The 26,289-nt window shown below is 42.0% G+C and overlaps 1 protein-coding gene across 1 annotated transcript in view; it reads right to left on the reverse strand.

Moving 5' to 3' along the window:
- Nucleotides 1-26,289, reverse strand: part of LOC135196942 (ADP-ribosylation factor GTPase-activating protein 2-like) — a 249,271-nt gene that overhangs the window by 156,933 nt on the left and 66,049 nt on the right. Inside the window, 2 exon segments of the mRNA XM_064223786.1 lie at nt 3,605-3,745; nt 20,008-20,148. Coding sequence (XP_064079856.1) covers nt 3,605-3,745; nt 20,008-20,148 — 282 coding nt within the window.

Here is a 26,289-nt window from a genome sequence, read left to right on the forward strand (position 1 = left end):
TGGCAAAATTATCCTGGGAAGAGGAAGAACGAAATCTCCAACCAGCTTCCTCTCCCGTATCACAACTAATGCCTGCTAAAGCTTAAATTTATTGGCAGTATGGCAAAGGCAGTCCGTCCTTGCGCTTTGCCTGTTTTCCGAAGCGTACTTTTGATGAGTGCCTTTGCAAGAATCCTACTGAACGTTGCGAGAGTCCTGACGTGCAGGACATCGAGCCTTTATAACCCAGTAACTGCCTTATCGCAGTCTTGACTGCGGTAGTGGCAACTTAAAATTTATTGGCAGAATGGCAAAGCTTGCGGTGTAGAGCAAACGAGAACTTCCCTTGAGCTTTCCTTAACTCCATCCACCTATGCGAAAAGCAATATTAATTGACAGAGACCTCTTGAATTCACGAAACCCGATGTCTTGCTGGTTTCGAAGAAGAAGTTGTCTGTTTCACTTTAAGCTTACTCCGAAGCACTGCCTACTTCACATTCTTTGCAGGTGAGGTAGAAGGTATTCATCGAAGGTAGAGGTAAAAATTCTTTAAGCCCAAATCTGAAACAAGAGGCTTGAAGAGTTCAACATTAAACGTTCAGCCAGGCGACACACCTGGCGGTGCGCTGGTGCACGAGCTCGGCGTCCACTGGAGCGCGCTCGTCGTCCATTAGAGCGCGCTCGGCGTCCACTGGCACGCACGCTCGGCGTCCACTGGCACGCACGCTCGGCGTCCACTGGCAGCACGCTCGGCGTCCACTGGCGCGCTCGGCGTGCACCCGCGCGCCCCTGGCTTGGGCGTCCGCTCTCAAAAGCTTACTGCTACTATGACTTCTTTTACGTATTTCTCGGTGGAAAGACGGACACGAGTTCAGGCGACGTTCGCCTTCTTACTTCTCACTGAAACGCATAACGAGAGAGAGAGAGAGAGAGGACGTGAAGCGTCCTCTTCTATAAAGCTTCTATTTAGAGGGCGCGAGTCCATCCGAAAGCTCCAACCCCTGCGCGGGGAGGACGCTTCGGAGACGAGAAGCAATCCTTCAGGATTCGGTGCACGTGCACGCACTTAGGCAGCCTGGGGATTTTCATCAGAAACTGCCGAAGGCACGCCAGATCGGTTGGGGGTTCCTCGTAACCCTCCTTCGGCTTTCGACATGCTCTCTCCCTCGTTCTGGGAGTCAAGCAGAGGTCCCGGTCCTAGAGAAACGAAACGAGGGCCGATCTGACGCACCCTCCACTACACAAGGGGTATCACTGCACTTCTGCACTTCACTTTTACTCTCTAAAGCAAGCACTTTCGATTCTAAGTTACGAATCGAAGGAGTATCAGAGAAAGGGCAATTTTCTCTACAGACACTGCTTAGGGCCCGAAGGCAAACACTGCATGGTTAGGAGTAACAATTACAGAAGTAGCACTTCACAGCAATGAAGAGAGCGAGCACCTCTCGTAGACATATACATAGCCCGTAGGCCAATACTACAGGGTTATGCAAAATAAAGTCTACAGGGAAGGTTAGCAGGTTTCACTACCCTGACTTTTGTTACTGATTAATTGCGTACATACGAATCATACGTCTTCCTTACGGAATTAGACATGTTTTAAACTGATTAAATTGCGTACATACGAATCATACGTCTTCCTTACGGAATAGACAAAGTCTCACACTCCTTACATGACAAATCTCAAAAAACAAAGAAGCAAGACCCATACCCCCCTCGTACATACAAGTGCGAATCTACCGAAAGCGTTTGTTTCGGTAGCCACACCCTATCTTTGCAGACAACCCCGTCTGAAACTAGCCTAACTAGATCATATTTTATGCAAAAAATGAAAATCAAATCAAATTCAATCATTTAAGATAGCGTATGCCCTAGCCGCAATCCAAGTGAAGTAAATCAAAAGAGACAATTAGGATACTTAGCGGCAATGAAGTTTCCAAAATCCTAAGACGGATGGGTACTGAAAACGGTGTTTTTCAGCACCGGCGACAGAAAAATTATGAATAGAAAATGGGAATGATTTCCTGATATCCCGCCTCCCAGCGGCGGAATGGGTACTCCACCTGACTCCCACTGCGTGTGTCGTAAGTGTTTAAATTTCTGTCGATTCGGAAAAATACAGCTATATATATATCTGACCGGGTAAGTTTCATGAAACAAATTCTTGTTTTCAAGAAGAGATAATTATATAGAGCAATGTTTGAGGAATTTTTGACATCAGCAGTCAAATAACCATGAACATGGTAATGTTCAAGTTTAGTGTCATCACAACATATGTCTATCAATAGAACAAAAGTAGAGGGAAGTCACTGGATAACAGTTCTCAATGGTAACCAGCCAGCCAATCAGGTCTTAGCTGTATTCTGTCAGAAAAAAAAGTTTTGCTCATCTGAAGTTGACGATGATGTGTGTGTGTTTTGAATACATTATGTGGTTTTTAATGGTGTATGTATTTTGCTGATTACATGAAGAATAGAATGAATGCCTTCTCATTACTTTAAGTGCAAAATTGTTGGTTCTGAGATTCATCCCCAACTAAAGCATTTTTTTCTTCAGAAGGTATTTACTAATGCTGCATTGACATAACTTCAAAACAAATTAATCTCTTTAATAACTCGAGAAATGTCAATCCATTTCTGTTCACCTGCTGGTCACAAATCTTTAAAAACATAATGATCTCACATACACACACAGTGTGCATATGTACTAATATATATTGGTTAGAGAGATTCAAATTAGCAGTATGTTTTCCTGAACTGAAGAAGTCAAACTTGGTGGAGGAATCTACCCAGAAATGACTGACACCTGAAAACCTTCACCAATTCAGCAATCAATAATGCCTAACCACCATATTCTTCAGTAACTATTTTAGGAGACTGTGAAAAGCTTCCTATGCCAGATTAAATTAGAAGACCACAGCAGGTCTATCTAAATACTCCATAAACCAAACTCCTGCAAGAACTTCCATAAAGAATAAGCCTTGTGGCTTCCTAAAAAGCCAATACTATTAGTTTACAAGTCCCTAAATAACACAGCTGCTGATGAACACTTCATCAGAGGGTGCTTTGTCCTCAGTAAATTCCACACAACTTTTTAGGTAGAAGTATATAACAGAATATTACCTTGGAAAAAATGACTTAATTAGTCAAATCATTACTAGAAACATAACAGCCCACACAGACAGTTGTATCTTGGTAAAGACATTAAGTTTTATTCCGTAGGAAAACACATGAAAGCACAGCAACAAATATAATTATAGAAAACTCATAAGAAAATATTCATCCAAAATCCAAGTTCTCAAACTGGCCGTCAAAACAGCAAACTGTAGCACATCTGTTCTCTAATACAGCCGAATAAAAAGTGAGTGCAATGGACGGTGATTGAGTGATATGTACAACTCACCCCCCCTCCTCACCTGTTAGCAAGCCAGTTAACAACCTTCTTACCATGTTTGGACTAGTTTCCAGCTCACAGTGAAAGATACTCCTTTATACAAGGCATTGGTCTGTATTCCTGTACAAGCAAATAAAAACTTTTACATCATAAATGGCACTTAAACAAATAAAACTCAAAATAAAAATACCTAAAGATATCAGATTTTAATAGCATTACAATACAAACTCACTTTGGAAGCTGGTTTCCGTTGTCCTATTGTAGATTTGCGAGGTTGACTTGCCAATTTTTGAGCTTCATTAGCTGACATATTAAGCGCAGCCTCAACATTTGGAGCTTGTCCTTCATCAGCACCATTGCTTAAACTGGCATTCTGGAAAGAAACACATTAAAAATTTAAATAAATTTACAAAAGCAAAATACTAATTATGATGTTATGAGTGATTATGAGAGCCATAAGGGCAAAATCCAAATAAGGGGAAGTAAAAAAAATCACTGGTGTTCAAGGACAACTCCATACCTTTCCTCACTTTACCTTGTCAATACAGCATAACCATAATCACTAACTATGCTTATAAACAACCCTCACACTTTAAACTGAAAACTTGATGCAAGAAGCAACTATCTACCTATTTTCCCCAAATCTGTACCAGAATAAACCCTACAAATAAGTAAACCCCTTTTTTTCTCTTGAATGTGACATGCAATATGCTAACCTACACAATGATTTTCATCTGCCCCAAATCTGTAAAATTTGTGAGGAGGTTTAAAAACCCACTCCTCCTCCACCTGCTCGATTGTGTTATCGAGACCAGCATTATCGACTTCCTGTGCCTCCTTGATGTCTAGAGGGTCCTGGACCTCAAGAGGCTCATAACAGACATTACGAGTCCTCACTGAATGAACCTGGCACATCAACATCAACAAAGGGCATTTCCAGCAACTGAAGTTGCAGTTTCCTACTAGAAAGCATCCAAAACTTCACCAAGAGTTTTCATATTTTAAAATCCCAGTTGAACTTCAATCAAAACCTCCAACCTTTGGATGTGCTAAAGTCCACAACCTTATACAAACCTGAAAACTTGGTAGTGTAGGCCTTCAACTCAGCACCACTCACATTCACTCCAGCAGCCCTCTGCTGACAAAACCAATCAAGGTTGACTCCCCAATGTCCTCATAATGGCCATTTGCCATGATCTTGAGAGCTTGACTCCTGTCTATCTTACACCAAAGACTGTTGCATACTTCTTCAGCTTGTCCTGAAAAACCTTGATATCAAGCAAGGTTGACTGAGCAATGCCATACTCCTCCATGATGTGTGACCTAACCAACCATGTACTATGCTCCCAATAATTTAGTTTCTGTTGAAGGATCAATACCTTCTTTGCTTTCTGTGGACGAGGTGGAGCCATACAAACAGTGCACAGCACCCGAAACAAACACAAGCAGGACCTGCAATACTGCAGGAACTGCAATGAAAGCTATGTGGTCAGGAAATATCATCACAAACAATTCATACAAGCAAAAATCAAGCATCACTGAATGTACAAAAGAGGGGAAATGGTGCTTGTTATCTAAGGTACTAATACTTTTTAGTGCGAGATGAAAGAAATTCGCGCTTGCGCGCCTGGGTAACAATTGTAAACAAAATAACGCCTTGATCCGTGAGCTCCCAGCATCCCCCAAGGCGCGTGATTCAAAAGTTTTCGCCTTGTAGGCCTATAACTATTTTTCCGTGAATTTTTAAAAAAGATTTTTTTCGTCGATGTACCATACGTCGGTTCGGCACCCGACAGACAATTTTCGTCGACGTTTAATACGTCCAATTGGCATTAAAGGGTTAACTGTTGATTCAAATCACCATCTTGGACCATATTAAGGTCACAGTAGCAATAAAGTGATACGTGGTAGGCAAAAATTGCAGTGGGAGCGTTGACCAAAAAATATATAAAACCTCTTATTATACCTCCAAACAAGTGGCTGCGAGCTCTCTTCTTGTCGAGTGTCCAAGCTCCACCCCTCTCTCTACATGTTGTAAGCAGCCTAATGCACTGACGAAATTTTTCCCCAACTTCTCCATTCCTTCAAAATTCGACAAGATATTACGCAGCTTGATGATAAGCGGCCTAATATCTTGTCGAGTATTGTATAATCATATATAGAGTATATTACATATTTTCCTCATTTTGCAACTCAGTAAAGTAAAAAAAAACAGCTGAATGATCACAAATGCATCTTTCTCTCTCACGCATTTCTCTCTTCGTTTGTCCTGCTGCCTGCCAGTATTTTACAGAAACCTCCAGCTGCATTTCTTGACTCTACCTTGATGGCATTGGAGTGAATTTTCCTTCCTTCTTTGGCACTTTTTAATTAAAGAAGAGGAAACCAGCTGCCAAAACACGGAAACATAACAGGTGTAGTTGGTAGTCACTTTTGTCTTTTAATTTTTTCCCATCTCTGTGCCCCAATGTTCAATAAAGCTAACCTAATTAAAGTGCTGTGGTCCCCTTGAATGTTATTTATTAATGCTCATTGCTTGAATGACCTCCCAGTATCAGCAGTTGCAAGAAATGGCTGAAGTACTTCAGTCCTTCCTTGCCCATTGAGGGAATTCTGAGAATGCAAGATTTATATTAACCCCTTCGGTACCGCATGAAGCATAATTGGTGAGATGCTGTATCCCGCTTTTTCCCAACTTAGCCCTGAAAGAAAAAGTTATACTAACATCCACTCTGCTTTATATATAGATGGAAATGAATATGAATTCATATATACACACATGTATATGTATACACACATATTATACATATATATAACATTTATTTTTACTTCTCGCCATATCAACCCATGAATTTTCACTTTTTCTGATAAATTTTCTTGAAAAAATAATACAGCTCTCTCATTAGCCCATGAACAAAGTTTTTATCACATTATCATAAAAAAATAAAATTATATGCACCCCCAAGCGTAAGGAAAAGTGCATCCCCAAGGGCTCGATTTATCCCTGAAAAAACATCACAAAAGTCTGGCAACAATGTTGGACGATGATCCTCGAATATGTTGGTAACATATTCGACTTGTCATTCTTCCACATCATTATCACTTATTTCACTTATTTCATCACTTGAGAGCTTGTTACCACTCTCATGCTCTTCCTTGGAAGGAACATATTCCTCAGAAGAGATATCAATGTTCTCACGCAAGAGGAAACAAAGAAAATTGTGAAAAAACGTACATGAACTCAACCATGACTGTGCATCAACTGATGAGGAGGGTGTGATGTTATAGCCAAGAATGTCCATAATTGGCTGAAAAAAAAAAGTAAGAGCAGTTTAGTGTGTTGGTACAGCCTACCCACACCTGCAAAAACCAATGAGACATAACCCAACACTACGAGCTTTCCTATTGCGCTATGGAGTTATGAAGACGTATATATGTCACAAGGAGCGTCACTGCACCCTCCATGATGTCGTAGATAAGTCACGGTCCCAAAGGGGTCAAGCAAGTCGGAAGACTTTGGTGGCATCATCGCATTTGATCAGCCCTTTGTGTGTCGCACGTGTTTATAGAGAAGTACCTTGTTTCAGGTAGCCTATCACCTTCATCGCTGCTGTGAGAGGTGGCTCTTCTTTATCCTATGCTCTGGGCATACACCCATATTGCTACAAGAAACTGATTTTTCAGTAATAAGTTGGACCTTGAGAGTCCCAGTATGTCGAGTAATTACCCTGTAAATACATCCCCTATAAAATTGATCCTTAGAGTTTTCCTTACATTTTTCCCTTGAAATCTAATATTAGCCCTAAGCCGTAAATTCTGTTCGTAAACTAGACCTCATAAGGCCTTCCTTTAGATTAAGTCAGATGCACTTCAACCATTGCTCAAGCCAGAGGAGTCTAGATTATGAAAGTGGCGACCATGCGAAGAATCTCTGTCAATAATTAGCAACTGCTAGAGTAGATTTCACAAGAATAACGGACCTGAAATTCCAGCGCAATTAAGCCCATATCAGCAAAGGAAAGATAGAAACCTCTCACAACAGGTAAAGTGTTGTTATTCAAGTTTTAGGTATTTATTGTTAAGGGTAAAAACTAATTTTGACTGCCATCATTTCAGTTAGATGTAGGAAAAGCTTATGATTGTGTGCATGCTAAAATTTTAGCTACGATAGAGAAGTTTTAATCCCTAACCTTATCTTTTTTTCTGTGCTTTGCATGAAAACACGAGGTAGCTGTGGTAATATAATGTGTGAATGTGAATGAATGTTTTTGTTGTTGTTAGGTTGATTAGGTTAGGCTAGGCAATTTTTAAACTAGTTTTTAGAATCCAGTTTTTTATTTATTATTTTTGTGTTATTTTTGTGGGTGAGGGATTGTTGATTAATATTGGTCTTTTCTTTTTTTAATTGCAGTACTTGTATTGAATGGGAATGAGTGAGAGCTGAGGCTCCCCTCCACCTATGCTCCACAGTGGAAGATGAGAGACAGTTTTGCCAGTTGGTTGTGGTCCCTTTTCTATCCGAGCCCAGCAGCGAAGTGGAAGTGTGCTGGCTAAGTCGATGGCCTACAGAGTTCGTGGCTGCTGAATTGGGGAACAATGATTCAGAAATTGTAAAAGGACAAACAGAAGCTCTCTGCAGACAGAGATTCTGACAAGAGGAAACTTGAAAGTTTATGCAGTATCACTGCAGTATTAGGATTAAGGAATTAAGTTTAGGGTTCTTAGGTGGTTGGGTAAAGTTAAGTTAGGCATTAGAGGATAAGATTTGATTATAAGTTGTGAACTGTAATTTTAAGGAATAAATTAGGTTAAAGAAGATCTTAGTTTAATTCACTGATCCTTCAAATCTGTACCCATTAGCATCCTGCTCCAATTGTATAACTTGAAAAGCCCCCACATAGCTAGGAAGTGTTAAAATTACCAGGAAACAGAGCCTGGTTTCCTTTGCACAAAAGAAATTGCCAAATTCTTGTGTTGAAAGAGATTGCATTAGTCAGGTGACAGACCAGTATAAGTTAGGTTTTATTTTAGCGCACAAACACAATCTTGCGTCGTCTAACCTTAGGACAGCATAGCGAAAAAAATGTGTAGAACATTTTTTTTTCCTTTTCTCTTTTTAAGAAGTGTTGCTTTAAAAAAGCTAGATAGACTTTGCCTTGACTGTATTAACAAAATAAGCAATAGCATTTTATACCCGTGGGTAGCGGAACGACAAGTAAAGACAAGCTATTTTGTTTTAGCTCGCAGTCAGTGATCCTCCTCTCCGCCTCATGTGAGTGGGCTGGCTAGTCATACGACAAAAGGAAGAATTTGTTTGTGAGTGATCATGATTTCTTTCCCACGTAGAAGGGTCAGGTAAATAGGAAAAGGGTGAAATTGCATAAGCAGTGGAGAGAGGAGCATCTTGTGGTTCATACTGCTTATCACATTCATTTTTTTTTTTTTGTAAGAGTCCATTAGGACATCCCAATCATTATTTGTATTACCCTAACGCAAGGCCAAAAGATTCTGATTGGTGGACCACTGAGCAAATTCATCCACATCAGCAAAGAGGTATACGTTCCATATAAAGTCCATGCATATTATTTCTACGTCTTGAGACGGACATTTCTGTAGTTCTTGTATATGCCTATCTTGTCCCGATGAGGGATTGCTTTTATTTTGCCATCGTGACCAATACTCTTGTATTTGCAAATTCCATTACAGTCCGACAGAATGCCGATATTTTACCAGTCCATGCAACCAGTATTTCTTATGCCCTCTTGACAAATAAATTTGCTGTTATTTGCATATGCCCATCTCATTACAGTCTGTTGATTGCTTTTATTTTTCAGTCTGTTGACTGCTTTTGTACTTGATAGTCTGTGCGACCTATATTTCTTTCGCCCTCGAAGGAAATAAATCCACGGCATCTTATATGTGCATCGTATTACAGTCTTTGAGTGGCTTTTATTTTGTTCAGACTGTTTGACTTCTGTTGTATTTTAATAATCTGTACAGCCAAAATTTCTTACACCCTCATGACAAAACACATTTGCCATATTCATATATTATGCACATCTCATTACAGTCTATTGACTGGCTTATATTTTTTCAGCCTGTTTGACTGCTTTTGTATTTTGATAGTCCGTGCGGCCAATATTTTTCACACCCTCGCAACAAATATTTAAAGTCTGTTGACTACCATTCTGTGGATATCATTCGCAGAGAATTTGTAATACCTCTCATAGGATCTTATGTCCTAGAGGCATTTCATTCTCCGTCGTGGAATCTAATTGGTGTTATTTCGTCCTTTAAGGATACTATTCCCAGGCAGTGCCTGGCTATTCCAGTGCCTAGAGCTCACATGTTCTACAGCTTTGTGCCTACCATCTCTAGAACAATCATCCCCATTCCTAGTCGCTGCACGGACTGCATGCCCAGGCCTTAGTGCATGCGTTTACCCTTAAGAATTCCCATTCGTGCACTCACGCCGCCATTCCAACAGGTTGGCGAACCGCATTGCGTAATAGGAAATTAAAGCTTTTACTAAAATGGGGAAAGCTGTGGGACTAAGGAGTCAAGAATTAGCTACCTGGGTAGCCAAGGAGAGAAAAAAGCATGGGTAGAGAAGGAGAAATGGAATTCCAAAAAAGAGAAGCTGCAAGAGTGGAAAGGAAAAAGGAAACCTTACCTTACCCTTACAGACCTTACATCTTGTTCGGGTTCCCCCAGGTCCCATAGTGTGAGGCACCTCTAATGTCTACCAGAGAGTTGCTAGTACATCTTCCGGTATATTTTGCATCTTCCAATCTTGGATGGTCTGGGATGCAGCTTAGATATTTGTCGAACTTATTCTTAAACACATCTACGCTCACTCCTGATATATTCCTCAGATGAGCTGGCAACGCATTGAATAGACGCTGCATTATCGATGCTAGTGCGTAGTTGATTAATGTCCTGTGTGCTTTCCTTATTATTCCTGGTTTAGCTTTGGGCACTATTAATCTACCTCTGCTTGCTCTTTCTGATATTTTTAGCTCCATGATGTTTTCGGCTATTCCTTCTATCTGTTTCCATGCCTGAATTATCATGTAGCATTCTCTTCTCCTTTCTAGACTATATAATTTTTAAAATTGTAGTCTTTCCCAGTAGTCAAGATCCTTAACTTCTTCTATTCTAGCTGTAAAGGACCTTTGTACACTCTCTTGTTTTGAAGTGCCATAACAACATTCCCATTTTTGCTTTACATTTTGCCAGTAGAATTGCTATTTGATCATTGCATAACATGTTCCTATTCAACATCACACCAAGGTTTTAACTGCTTCCTTATTTGTGATTCTCATTATTAGGTTCCCTATATGCATAAAACTTTCCTTCTCTATCTCCATAATTTACTCATTCAAAGGAAAGCGGGGAGAAGGAGAAAGAAAGAGCCGAAAGGGAGAAGGAAAGAGTGGAAAGGGAGAAGGAAAGAGCAGAAAAAAGAGAAAGAAAGAGAACTCCAAGAGAGAAGGGAAGCAGCAGAAAGGGCTCACCAACTGGCTATGGCCAATGCAGGCATGCAACCCTCTACATCCCGGTCATCACACTCCACCCTTAGTAGCATGGGCACCCTCAATCAGCCATGGAACAAGTCCGAGCCAGAGGCCTGGTTCAAAATGTAGAAAGGCTCCTGTATAACTTCCAATCTCCTCTCGCTGAAGCAGCCCTCATCTTGGGAAAACCCCTCGAAGGCAAGGGGGCCATCGCCTTACAAGCCCTTCCTGTTCACAAGCAAGATCTCATTTGCGTAAGAGAGGCCATCATCAAAGCCTTTGAAATAACCCCCGACAGGTTGAGACAAAAACGGAGGAGCATGCCGAAGGAGTCTGGGCAGACGTGGTCAGAATGGGTGGTGATGAGGATGCCTGCTCTCTAGAGATGGACAAGGGCCTCCAACGGTCTCTGCGGAAGAGATCCTCAAACTTTTCCCAGAGGATTTCCTGTCACATGCCCCTGCTGAGCTTGCTACTTGACTTTCTTGGTGGATAAAAATCCAAAGAAAATTCTAGAGTGCTTTAAGTGGGGGGATGTCTGGGATACCCACCACCTACTAAAGAGTTCATTAGACAATAAATCTGCCTTGTTGCTCCCCTCTTTGTCAACTCTCAGACACCTCTGTGCCAAACAATCCGATGGGTAAGCCCATGTGCGGGCGTTGTAACAAACCTGGGCACTCTTCAGAACAGTGTGTTGACCCCTGCTCCCCCTCAGACTGGATCATCAAAATAATAAGAATAACAGCCATTGGAAGGTGCATGGGCAACCTCTTCCTGGGTCCATTGCCAAAAAAAGGCTGCCGCTCCCGCCAGCTCAGGGCCCTATATTTGTTGCACCACCCCGAGGTCATTACCCTGCCCACCAGGCCCGCGTATTCGATGACTCTGGTGTGCAGATATCCATAATTCTAAAGGATAAAGTTCCACATGGAGCATGGATTGAGAGGCGAAAATTGATCATGATTGAGAACTTCAACCACATTAAAATGTTCCTGCCTACTGTCTGGTTGAGGATCACGCAACCTCACCGGGCATGTCTAGTGCCAAAAATTGCCAAAAATCACAGCGAAAATCTGTGATTTTCGGAGGAAGCCCCAAATTGCGCAGATTTCCGGTTATTGCACCGATAAGAGTATTAGCCCCAATACAAACCTAACAGAGTACCATTATCCGGTTATCAGCACCAAAATCTGGTATTCGGTGCTGATGAGAGCAGAAAATCTGATTTCCGGTTATCAGCGTTTTTCACTTACTATCGAGCCGTCAAAACGGACCCTTCCCGACTGCCTTATTGTGCTCGTGACTAAATCATTAAGAAAACCTACAGAAGATATCTTAAATTTTTTATGTGACTTATAAGTTTTCACAATTTTATGTGAAACATTGATAAGAAAAATTTATATTTTTATTTTTGTACATAAATATTGTATGATCCTAAAATCACGAAAAAGCTGTCAATGTAAACATTTCTCTCTCACAGCACTTTAATATTTGCTTTGATGAATAAGCTCTCTCTCTCTCTCTCTCTCTCTCTCTCTCTCTCTCTCTCTCTCTCTCTCTCTCTCTCTCTCTCTCTCTCTCTCTCTCTCGTGAGAGATAAGACAGAAAACGTACAGTAATTAGTGAATAAATAATGTTGCCCTATAAGAGAAAAAAGCGAATGTGATACTTTTAGAAATACAACCCAAGGGAAATATGTTATTGTTATAATACAATTAAGTTTGTTCATACTTACCTGGCAGATATATATATAGCTGTATTTTCTGAAGTCCGACAGAATTTCAAAACTCGCGGCACACGCAGTGGGCGGCCAGGTGGTAGTACCCATTCCCGCCGCTGGGAGGCGGATATCAGAAACCATTCCCATTTTCTATTCATATTTTATTAATGCCACTGTCTCCTGAGGGGAGGAGGGTGGGCACTCTAATTATATATACGTATCTGCCAGGTAAGTATGAACAAACTTAATTGTATTATAACAATAACATTTTGTTCATGCAACTTACCTGACAGATATATATATAGCTGAATCCCACCTTCGGATGGTGGGAAGAGACAGAATAGGATTTGTAGGAAACTTAAATTAAGTAGATGTACACCTTGGTTCCTCACCTGTTAGCAAAGTAGACTCTGTGATTAGTCACTTAAGCCTGCTTCTGCTTAATCAGAGTTGCCAGCCAGGTGGAGACCTGTAGTGCTGGTGCGCTCTGGATGCTCTGTCAACGGGGACGTGACCTCAACGTGACAAGACCATCGAGCCATACATATGAGGGCTACGAAGCAACTGACCACCACCTGACCAACTAGCCAAAGACCCCCTGAACACTAAACTAAGAGATGGGAGATCTTCACACAAGACTCACCACAAACCAAAAACACAACAATTAAAAACTAACATAAACCTAACTAAGGGATAGGGAAAGAGCTACCTCCAGCCCCCAAGACTGTCTGCAGAAACGTATGGCCCAAGAGAATTACAGTCGTCATAAATCGTTCTCACATCCCTTAGGTAATGTGAGGCGAAGACAGAATTGCTCCTCCAAAAGGTGCCATCAAGAATGTCCTTGATTGACATGTTCTTTTGGAAGGCAAGAGAGGTAGCGACAGCTCTAACTTCGTGAGCTTTCACTCGTAAGAGGCTCAAATCAGTCTTCTGGCAAGATGAATGAGCCTCTTTAATGACGTCCCTCAGAAAGAAAGCCACAGCATTCTTAGATAAAGGTAATTCCGGTCTCTTCACAGAGCACCAGAGATTACCTGAGGGACCTCTTACCTCTTTCGTTCTATGAACATAGAACTCAATTGAGAGCCCTGACAGGGCACACGGCTCTCTCTGGTTCTTGGCCCACCAGACTTGACATACCCTTGATCTCGAAGCTTTTCGGCCAAGGGTTAGAAGGATTTTCATTCTTTGCCAAGAAAGATGGGCTCAAAGAGCAGACAGCGTTGTCTCCTTTGAATCCCTCTAGATGACTAAAAGCTTGGATTTCACTAACTTTTCGCCGTCGCCAGAGAAGTTAGGAAAAGAGCTTTCCTTGTCAAGTTCCGAAGAGACGCTACTTGAAGAGGTTCAAAAGGACTTGACATTAAGAACCTAAGAACTACGTCAAGGTTCCATGAAGGCGGTCTCGCTTGAGGAATCTTCGAGGTCTCAAAAGATTTCAAGAGATCATGAATATCCTTGTTGTCAGAAAGGTCCAGGCCTCTGTGCCTAAAAACCGCTGACAACATGCTCTTATATCCCTTAATGGTAGGGACTGCTAATTTCTGCACATTCCTAAAAAAAAAAAGAGCAGAAAATCGGCTATCTGGTTCACAGAGGTCGTGGAAGAGGAAACTCCCTCCTTTTTACACCATGCCCCGAAGGAAGCCCACTTCGATTGGTATACAGCTCTTGTAGATGCTCGTCTTGCATTTGCGATTGCTCTCGCAGCTGCTTTCGAAAAACCTCTCGCTCTGGCCAACTTTTCGATAGTCTGAACGCAGTCAGACCCAGAGCGGAGAGGTTTTGGTGATACCTTTCGAAGTGAGGCTGTTTGAGTAGATCTTTCCTCCAGGGCAACGTCCTTGGGAAGTCTACAAGAAAAGACATGACCTCTGTGAACCATTCTCTCGCTGGCCACATCGGGGCGATCAGGGTCAATCTCGTCCCTTCTGAAGCCGCAAACTTCCTCATGACTTCCCCCATGATCTTGAATGGCGGGAAGGCATACAGGTCTAGGCCCGTCCAACTCCATAGCAATGCGTCCACAGCGATTGCTTCTGGATCTAGGACCGGGGAGCAATACAGAGGAAGCCTCTTCGTCCTCGACGTCGTGAATAAGTCGACCAGAGGACGTCCCCACAACTTCCAAAGGTCTCGACACACGTCTTTGTGTAAGGTCCATTCCGTCGGTAGGATTTGGTCCTGACGACTGAGAAGGTCCGCCCTGACGTTTTGCACTCCTGCAATGAACCTTGTCAGGATCGTAACCTTCTTCCTCTTTGCCCACAGCAGAATCTCCTTCGCTAGGTGAAACAAAATCCTGGAGTGTGTTCCTCCCTGATTCTTCAAATACGCGAGGGCTGTGGTATTGTCCGAGTTGACTTGAACGATTTTGTTCGTCAATCTTCCTTCGAAGAACTGCAGAGACAGAAATATCGCTGCCAGTTCTTTGACATTGATGTGCTAGGCTGCCTGTTCCCCTCTCCAGGAGCCTGACACTTCCTCCCCTCCTAGTGTTGCTCCCCAGCCCGCAATGGAAGCGTCTGAGAACAACACTAGGTCGGGGCTCAGAAGACTTACGGACAAGCCCTCTTGTAGCTTCTGCGGATCGAACCACCACCTCAGATGGCTCTTTGTTGACTCTGAGATCCTCAAGATCGCATTGAGATCGTCCTTGGCCTTCCATTTGTCCGCAAGGAAAAACTGGAGAGGCCTGAGGCGCAGTCTTCCCAAGGAAACAAATCTTTCCAGCGAGGAAATGGTGCCCAGCAGACTCATCCATTCCCTCGCCGAGCAAGTTTCTTTCCCCAAGAAGGCTGAGATTTTCTCTAATCCTAGCCGCTGACGTTCCTGGGATGGAAACGCTCGAAAAGCCACTGAATCCATCTGAATCCCCAGATACACGATGGACTGTGTCGGGGTCAGATGCGACTTTTCGAGGTTGACAAGAAGTCCCAGGGACTTCGCTAAGGCTAACGTTAACTGCAGGTCCTTCAGACACTTTTCTCTCGACGACGCTCTGATAAGCCAGTCGTCGAGGTAAAGGGAAACTCTTATCCCTGAAGAGTGTAGCCACCTCGCCACATTCTTCATGACGACGGTGAACACCATCGGAGCCGTGGTCAGGCCGAAACAAAGGGCTCTGAACTGCCACACTTTGTTGCCTAAGACGAATCTTAGGTACTTTCTTGAAAGAGGGTGAATCGGGATGTGAAAGTACGCGTCCTGCAGGTCTAAGGACACCATCCAGTCGCCCGGTCTCAAGGCTCCCAGAACAGACTGAGGCGTCTCCATCGTGAATTTGGTCTTTTCCTCAAAAAAATTGAGCCTGCTTACATCAAGGACTGGACGCCAACCCGACGACTGCTTTGGTACTAGGAAAATCCTGTTGCAAAAACCTGGAGACCCCAGGTCCGCGACTTGTTCCACCGCTCTTTTCTCGATCATCTGTTGTAAAAGATCGAACAACACTTGTCTCTTTTCTCCCTGATATGATGGAGAAAGGTCTCTTTTCTCCCTGATATGATGGAGAAAGGTCTCTGGGAGTCATGGAAAGAGGAGGAGGATCTAAAAAGGGGATCTTGTACCCCTGCTCCACGATCTTGAGGGACCAAGGGTCCATATCTCTCTCTCTCCATGCTCCCACAAAGGACTTCAGTCTGGCTCCGACTGGTGTCTGAAGGACATGAGTTTCACTTGGATGGCTTGGGTTTGAAGGAAGCTCTTCCTCTTGCAAGCCCTCTCCCTCGAGGAGCTGCTCTCGAGGGAGGAGCCCCACGAAAGGGTTTAACCTTCTTCGGCGGTCGTACAAAAGACGAAGAAGTGGAAGGAACTGCCGGACGTCTCTAGGACTGGGCTAAGAGGTCCTGCGTTGCTTTTTCCTGCAAACTGCTTGCCATGGTCCTTAACTAAAGTCTGGGGGAAGAGATGCTCGTAAAGAGGAGGGAAAAGAGCAGCTCCGCTTTCTGAGCTGGAGTAAAAAAAACAGATCTAGCTGTTTGAAGTTACACCAAGCAAAGCTCTCTTCTTCAGGAAGGCAGTCCCAAAATGAGACAAAGCTCCTCTGAACCATCCCTGACGGCCTTCGTCCTATGTCACGCATAGCACGCTGGGACCTAGCTTCCCCCAAAACTGAGAGACTCTGGGCTTCTAGATTGCAGATCTAGAACTCCCAAGCACCAGTCCAAGAAGTTGAAGACTTCAAGAGTCCGTAGCAGCCCCTACAAATGATGGTCTGTCTCCGTAGGGGTCCAGGTCACTTTGGCAGTGGATAAGAGGGACCTCCTCTGAGAGTCCACCAAGCTGGCGAAATCCCCTTGTGCTGAAGAAGGGATTCTCACACCCACGTCTCCTTTGGTCTCATACCAAATACCTCCTTTACCGCTGAGTCTAGAGGGAGGAAGGGCGAAAGTTGACTTGCCCTGATCCTTCCTTCGTTCCATCCAGTCTTGGAGTTTCTTGAAGGCCCTCTTAGTGGAGAGCGAAGTCTTCATTTCTACAAACTCCGGGGTCTTACATGTCTTCGAAGATGAAAACTGTGAAGGAGGAGACTTGGGAGCTGCAGGCTGGAACTTATCCCCAAAGGACGAGCGCAACAGCCGCACAAGAACTTTGTAGTCTGAGATTGAAGAGGCAGCAGAAGGTTCCTCTTCAACAGAGTCAGCAGGACTACTCATTCTACCTTCTTCCCTAATCGGAAGAGGAGACCGGCCCCTCCGGAGAGGGCGTACGTCTATCGGGTCTGGACTTTATCAAGGACCCCCGTTGCTTAATAGCAGAAGCCTCATCTAGGCTGCCTTCCTTGTGGCGAACCTTACAGCTCGGAGGCACAGCGTCCTGACGGCGAAGAGCGTCCTTAACAGCGCCCGAGGCCGCCTTGATACTGAGAGAAGCGTCCTTACGCTTCTTGAACGATAAGGTAGACTTGCTGGCTGCTCTCTCCTTAAAAGGAGACACGTCACGACGAGCGTCCTTCCAAGCGTCCTGGTGCACGTAGTCTTCTTGCTCGGCGTCCTCCAAAGCGTCCTGAAAAGCGTCCTGCCGAGCGTCCTCAAAAGCGTCCTGAGCGCACTCAAAAGCGTCCTGAGCGTCCTTTCGAGAATCACGGCAAGCAGCCTGCCCATGACGTTGAGAGGGAACGAAAGTCCTGACGACCCGTTCTCTTAGCGGGCGAACGAGATCGGCGAATCGCCGAAGGAGACGCACTTGGCGAAAGAGACGAACGAGGAGAGGGAGAAGGAGACTGCTTCGTCCTCTTGACGGGCAGCCTAAGGTCCTTCCTCCGCTTAGGCTCGACTGCTGCTGGGCGAGTCTTCTGAGCCATAAGCGCTGACAACTGGTCCTGAAGGGACAAAAGAATGTTCTTCGTTGGAGAAGAACGAACAGAGGGGGCAGGACTGATCCTGCGAGAAGACGAGGGGCGAGGGGACGCCTCCTTCCTTCTCACAGGTACAGCTACCTGCTTCTCCAGAGAGCGACTGTAGTGCGTCTCAGCTTCCTCGCCGGATGAGATCCTACCTCTCTTCTGAGGCGGAAAAGCGTCATACGCATCCGGAGAAGAGCGCAACGAAACTGGCGATACAGGACGTGAAGCGTCCTCACAACGAAACGTCCTTTTCAGCGGATGAGTCTCTCTCCGAGTGCTCCACCCCTTGCGCGGCGAGGACGCTTCGGAGGACGTAAAGCAGTCCTTAAGGATACGCGCCTGTGCGCGCTCCTTGGCAGCCTGGGACTTTGCAACAAGGCCTGCCGAAGGGACGCCAGATCGGTGGGGAGCCCCCGTAACCCTCTTGCGGCTTTCGACATATCCCCTCCCTGATTCCTGGGAGTCCGATAGCGGTCTAGGCCTAGAGGCATTATGGGGCCGATCTGACGCCCCCTCCACAACACTAGGGGCACGATCACACACTTGCACAGAGCCAGTTTCCAAGGCTTTCACTTTGGTCTCCAGAGTACGAAGAGACTCCAAAATTAGAGAAAGGGCATTACCTTCTCCAGACACAGATTCAGGGCCCGAAGGCAACAACACAGGTTTAGGAGATGCAAAATCTACAGGTGTTAGAGCAGGAGAAATATTAGTACCCTTACCTTTGGTAGAACCACTCCTGGAGGAAGACCTCCTGATCCTATCGCGTTCCAATTTACACCGATAGGAATCATACACCTTCCATCCATCATCGGTCAATCCATCACATTCATTGCACCGATCATCCACCAAACAAACATGCCCCCTACAACTCATACATACTGTGTGGGGGTCTACCGATGATTTCGGTAGCCTCACCTTACAATCACTCCTCACACACACTCTGAAACTCACTGCACTTGATCCAGACATCACGTTTACAGAAAAGCCAATCCAAAGTCAAAAAACGGTCCACTATCGCGTATGCCAATCCAACAATCCAGAATCAATAACCAAAAGTCAAACAGATACTTAATTGCGAGTCAAATCCAAAAATCCTAGGCGGAGGTCTGTAAACAGTAGTTTACCGACCGGCGACAGAAAAAATATGAATAGAAAATGGGAATGGTTCCTGATATCCGCCTCCCATCGGCGGGAATGGGTACTACCACCTGGCCGCCCACTGCATGTGCCGCGAGTTTTGAAATTCTGTCGGACTTCAGAAAATACAGCTATATATATATCTGTCAGGTAAGTTGCATGAACAAATTTAAAAATCAGTGAAAGTTCCCCCACAGAGAAGTGAATGATGTGGAACACAAGTGAAGTGCAGAAAAGTGAAGCGTAAAAAAGTGGGGCAGCATTATACTGGAAGAGCTAGAGTTAGACATATCTAAACACACATGCTAAAAAAACCTGAACTAAAAGCTAACAAGCTTGAAGGCTAAGGAAGTGATAATACTTCACCAAATTCCTGGAAAGAATTAACCAAAAACTGATGAAGAGACTGCTGTATATATCAGATTTTTAGTTGGGAGCTGCTAGAAACTAATTCAACTCCTCTGCTGTTGTTCCTTTGTTCCCTGATAGTGGGGGGTGGGGCTAGTCACCTACACAAAAAAGAAGCACTACGAAAATTTTTAAATTAGGCTGCCTTGTAATTTCTTGGTAAGTTACATGTCTCACAAAATTTAATTAAACCAGCAGAAGGGCAAATATCTTATCAACTCTCCCAAAAATATACTTAATGCTCATTAAATCACTACGTAAGATTTTATTTTATCAAGATGGTTGAAACTACAAAACACTTTCAAGCCTAAATCTTACCTAAGATTATTTGGAAATTCTTAAACATAAAATATCGTATATGGTTAATAACAGATAAATAGGAAATTCACTAATAAATACCAGTCATTCTTTCATGCTAGATCTACGAAAAACAGTACAAACTATACTTTTGAAAATACAAATTCAGTGGTTACTTAATATCTAAACTCCACATGTACCTTGGCAATGATAAACTGGGGTGGGGATGGCACAGGGTCTGGGGATGCAGGAGCTGCATTATTAACATGCTCCTCAAAGAAATCCACTTCCTTCTTCTCCTCTGGAGTTGGTGGATCTACATTTCCGACATCAATGTTAACCTGAAGAAAACCACTTCAATAAGCAACAACCAAAATCAACTAATGTAGGGGGAAAGCAGAAAACATCACCACTTACCTTTGAATACCGTTATGATGGAAATTCAAGTTTGCAAGAGGAAAACAAATGCAAAACCTTTAGATGTTAGCGGTTTGCATTAAAAGACTATTTTTATCAAAGTCAACTTAACCGTATGAACAATTTAAGAACAGAAACATGCAAATAAGTAAATAAAGCCAAATGGTTAACCTACTGATTAATGTGAATAAATACCAAAAGAGCAAAGCCACTCAGTGGAATACAAACCTTATATCAGCTCCATAAAACATCAAAAAGTTTACAGCAATTTGTTTCTCCAAGATAATTTAGTACCTTTGTTTTTGCATTTTCTTCCTAAACAAGATGTTCTACTCTGCATATAATCATCAGCTACTGACAAATTTTATACTTACAACTAACAGCTAGTTATTGTAAAAAATATATACCAGATATTTCATGGGCACTCAAGTCACCGGCAATGTTACAAATGTACGATCTCCAAGAGACTCGCTTCACATAATTCATAAATAAAAAATACTTTACTGACAGGCATAAACAACACTACAGTATCATTACAATAATGATTAATAATTATTTGACAGAGCTCACAATCAACAACTGTGGTCACCCTAAATTATGCAGCATTTCAATACACCCCATAACCAACTAAAATTCCAGCCTTAACTACAAAATATTTCTTAAAACCATCAATATAAAAGATGCTCATTTCAAGTTCTATGCCTAATGGGTATCAGCCAACTCTAGAAAGGTAATTTTGGACCACACTGGCTACAAAAAATTTTATGAGCTCTCATACCTCAAGATCTAAGGTATTGTCAAATGTAAGATAAAGCTGATTTGCATAATTAAAAAAAGAAAAAGAAATGAGAAACTCTGTGCAAGTACAGAATAGGTAGGTGGCTGCTGGAAATTCAACAGCTCAAGAATTTAGCGTCTGCTTTCCCATACTTTGCAAATAGTATTCAGATTTTTTATTACTTTTTTTTTCACTTACAAGGTTTTCCTTCATATACAAAAAATGTTCAATGTGTCCTCGCAGCAGTTACAGCCAAGATACCTACGATATTAAGCATGCAATAATTGTTGTCATTTTGCTAAGCACCAGTGTATGTATTTATACCCTTTTCAGCAATTTTATTGGTGATTTTCTCTGTTTATAATTGTTGTTTCATCATAAATATGCCTAACAGGGAGTTTGGTTGTAAGAGGGGAGTTAGCTTCTCACAATATTAGAAATATGATAGAAATCATTAACTGAGGGAAGAAATTACAACTAATCATGGGTTGCAGTCATTTCCTTTTCTGACCACATCCTTTCAGAAAATTCCATCACTAGATTTTAACCAGTCACTTAGGTGACACTTTCAAGATGGCAGTGATAGTGATGAGGACTACACGTTTGTATCATCTGACAAAGGGGATGAGCCTAAAGAAGCAAAGGAGGATGAAGCCAGCCAAGATGCATTTAACAACACAATCAGCAAGTGTTCCAAGTGTTGAACTGTGAAACTAATAAGTGAGAATAAAATCATTTTGTTGTCGATGAAGTAACTAAGATGCTATATAGATAGATATCGATAGATAGTAGATAGATATAGGTAGATAGATATTATTATATATATATATATATATATACGTATATATATTTATATATATTCTATATAATATTATACTATATTAATATATATATTTCGGTATATATATATCGTATATATATATAGTATATAATATATTAGTCTATATGATACGTAAATAGTAATCAGCTGTTCTTGTAGCCCTCAAGATTTTGCAAAATCACTCCAGGTTTGTGTACATAAAACTTCAAGAATGTAGGTGTCACCAGAGGAGTTACAATAGTTTTGTACCTTCAAGGAACCAGCATTCTTTCATGAAAAATAAACATCCAGGGTTGTACATAAAACTACAGGAAACGACATGTAGTGTAACCAAAGGATTACAAGTAAAGGTTTTTATAACTTTTTATTAGTTTAAGACATATTCCAAGCGTCGTTCCTTGGCTTACGCACGATTTTTTCGGCTTACGACGCGTCTCAAGAACGGAACCCCCGTTGTAACCCGGGGACTGCCGCCTATATATATATATATATTTATATATATATATGATATATATATATATATTATATATATATATATATATATATAATATATATATATATATATATCTATATACATATAAAGCAAACATGCATTGATTCTAAAAGCCCTCAAAGGTTTGATGTAATTTGAGTGTGAAGAGCCCATTGTCTGTGAACAAAGTATTTGGGTGTAAATATAAACCACAAGTATATATTGGTAAAACAGCAGCATTCGGTTACAAAACTATGCTGAATGGGGGAGCATTGTTTCTAGAATTTGTGGAATAATAAAGGGAGGAGTGGGAGTATTTCATATGTTAGACAAAAAATAAGAAAAACAATGTCTGGACTATATATGCAAACATGAAAAAGAAGGCGGGAAAATCATACAGACAAATATAAAGCTTTATATCACCTATGATCCCGGCAGAAATGAGTAGACTGCCACACTATGAATACTACACCATCCCCACCCAACATTTAGTGATTGCAATTTTTACAGTGGTTCCCCCCATTTTCATGGGGGATGTACCAGGCCCCCGGGAACGGTTAGAATCTGCGAATAATTGAAACCCTTATAACAATTGAAAACAGCCTATTTTGAGATGCAAAACTCGAGAAAAACCCACTAAAAATTTTAATACCTTTTTTTTAAAGTTTTTATCACAAAAAGTGCATTTTATGATGAAATTACGTAATAAAAAAAACAGGAATATCTGGATATTTCTCATAGAAAATACCGCGAATAGGTGAATTTCCCACGAAAAATGGGTAGATATGGTTCAGAGAAATCTGCGAATCCGTGAGTCCACAAATCCAGAGAACAAGAATACAGGGGGCCCAATGTACAGATTTTATAAGTTACATTAAAGGGGATAATATCTCTGATAAAGGAGAGGGGACCATGTGCCTCTTAGGCTTTAAATGGTAGCTTTATGTGAGACGCCAAGAAAACAAATCCATAAAACTGCTATTTAAGAATATTTAAATACACGCAGTCCCCGGCCATCGACGGACTCGGTTAGTGGCAATCCGGTTTTATGGCGCAAAATCGGCAATTTATGGTGCCAAACAGGCCAAGTTTCAGTTATTGGCGCCATAAGGTGCCAATAATAGTTTTATGACACCATAACATACCTAACTGAGGCACCATTAATTGGCTATCAGTGCCATTAACCGAAACTTGGCACATAAATGCCAAAAATCGCTGAGTTTCAGTTAACAGTGGTTTTCGCTTATCAGCAACCTGCCAAGAACGAGACCCCCGTAATGCAAAAGGCAGTATGTATATTCAGTGATTATGTGGGAATAAAATGGGTAATTTTTTTTCTACAATATTGTTTACATATATTCATTATGATAATATTTTGGGTGTTTTTGGTATTATTTACTGATATACAGTAAATAAAAATTTATTTGAAAAATTATATCATACTTTTATTTTATGATTTAAACTATATTGTTTTTTGTATTTTTTTAATTGTGATAGCAGGTTTAAACAAAAATATATTTTTATAATAAATAAGGTTTCACAGACACTTACCAAACAATTACAAAGCTGTAAACTTTCTCACTTGGCAGTCAAAAATTCAAATCATTTGGTGGCAGCAGTGCTGCCATCCTTAGTGTAGGTGATAGGGCCCCGCCCACTTTCGGGAATGTCTGGTACTGCTGAGCTAACTGTCGTCAATTCATTGAGCCGCAGCATCCATCTGTGGGGGAGGAGGGAGGGTTCTGATTATGTAATTGTTTGGCAAGTATATGTGAAACCTTATTTTATTATAAAAATATATTTTCACGTAAGTGACTTACCAAACAATTACACCACTGATTCCATGTTCTAAGGAAGGTGGGTAAATGGACACCTTATTATTTTCTGTCTTCAATAAGGTTATTGGTTTAAAAAACAATAATGTGCTCACGTTACATAATGTTTGCAGTACCTTACCTGGTGAGAGGGCAGCTGCTGCAGGTGGATACTGCCTCTGGTCAGCACTATCATCATCTGTAGGAGACATGGTACCAATGGCCAGGATCGTTCTTAGTAATGGTGGGATTTTATAACCAGGGAGCTTCGCCGATGGTTAACAAAATTAAAGAGTTTGCCCTTGCCCTGGGCAATGACCCGACAACCAATCCAAAGAACCATCACCTACACTAAAAATTAAAACAAACCACAACCCTAACCATAAAAACTGGAGGGTACTCCAGGTACAATTTATCCCCAGGTTTTCCCAAAAAACTCAACAACCTTAAAGAAAAATCACAAGGCAAGGAGATAGTAGAGGGAAAAAGGTCCCCTATGCTTCCTCTGCCACCAGAACGTTTTTTGCAGGATGGAGGATAGAGACATATTATGTCTAAATGCTAAGGAAGTCGCCACTGTATGAATTTCATGAGCCTTTACTTTCAGTACGTTGAGAGCTTCATCTTGGACGTGCACATGAGGTTCCAGAATCAGGCTTCTCAGGAAGAACGAAATAGCAATTTTAGAGAGGGGTCGGGAGGGATCTCTTACTGAACACCAGAGACAGTTCGATCTTCCTCTTAAACTCTCCAGCCTATGCAGATAGCACCTGATGGCTCTCACAGGACATAAACGCTCCTCTTCTTCCAGTCCCACTATGTACGTTAGGTTCTTTATTATAAGAGCGAGACCATGGATTCAGTGGGTCCTCTTTCTTTGCCAAATAATCTCCAATGTAGGGACACACTGCGTTGTTCTGAGCAAACCCAACCTCCCTACTAATGACCTGGATCTCACTCACTCTACCAGCCGTAGCTAAGGCGACTAAAAACAAAGTGTTCTGCATTAAATCTTCAGAGAAGAAGAACTTAAAAGCCTCGAACTGTGGACTGGAAATCCACCTTAAAACATCCAAGTTCCAATCCACTTCCCCAGGCTTCCCTGCTTTCGAAGTCTCAAAAGATTTAATGAGGTCTTTGATGTCTTGATTATTTGTAACACCGAGGTCTCGATGCTTAAAAACAAAAAGCATAGACCTATACAGTGGACCCCCAGTATTCGCGTTCTCCGGAACATTTACCCTTATTATTCATGGGAAATTCGCCTATTCATGGTATTTTCCAAAGAGAATTATCCACAAATTCCTGTTTTTTTTTTTTTTTTTTATCAATTTCATCATAAAATGCACTTTTAGTGATAAAACTATTTAAAAAAAAAAAAAAAAAGGTATTAAAATTTTTTGTGGGTTTTTCTCAAGTTTTGTGTCTAAAAATAGGCAGTTTTCAATTGTTATAAGGGTTTCAATTATTTGCAGATTCTAACCATTCGCGGGGGCCTGGTACATCCCCCACGAAAACGGGGGGAACCACTGTAAAAATCGCAATCACTATAAATTTCGGGTGGGGATGGTGTATTATTCATAGTGTGCCAGTCTACCACTGTTACCCTAATAGTAGAGGTGGACAGCATTCTTGTACCTCTCAGAAGTAAGAAAACTCTCCAATTTCTGTAATAGAGGTCATAGAAGAAGACACATGAAGTCTGCACCACTCTCTAAATATCCTCCACTTTGATTGATAGTTTGGAAGAACTTCTACATTTAGCAATAGCCTCTGCCAAAAAACTTTCACTCTGACAAGGCTCCTGACAGTCTGAATCCCGTCAGGACCAAAGCGGACAACCCTTGGTGGTACCTGTAGAGGTGGGGTTGTTTGAGAAGACGTCAACCTTGTCGGAAAGTCCACCAGGAGCTTGAAGCGGTCCGGGAACCATTGTTTCCTGGGCCAGAATGGGGCTATGAGTGTCATCATCACATTCTGATGAGACTGAAATTTGTTGATGACCTTTCTTATGAGAAGAAGGGGGGAAAAGCAAACACACTGAGGCCCGTCAAGTCCAGAAGCATCGCATCTGTCCTCCACTCTTGCGGGTCTGGAAACAGCGATAATGGCGAAGAGATCTAATGCTGGTTTTCCCCTTAGTCTCCACAAATCTTGGCAAACATTCGTTCAGAGTCCACT

The sequence above is a fragment of the Macrobrachium nipponense genome, chromosome 18 (genome assembly GCF_015104395.2).
Source record: "Macrobrachium nipponense isolate FS-2020 chromosome 18, ASM1510439v2, whole genome shotgun sequence".
NCBI classification, from domain to species: domain Eukaryota; kingdom Metazoa; phylum Arthropoda; class Malacostraca; order Decapoda; family Palaemonidae; genus Macrobrachium; species Macrobrachium nipponense.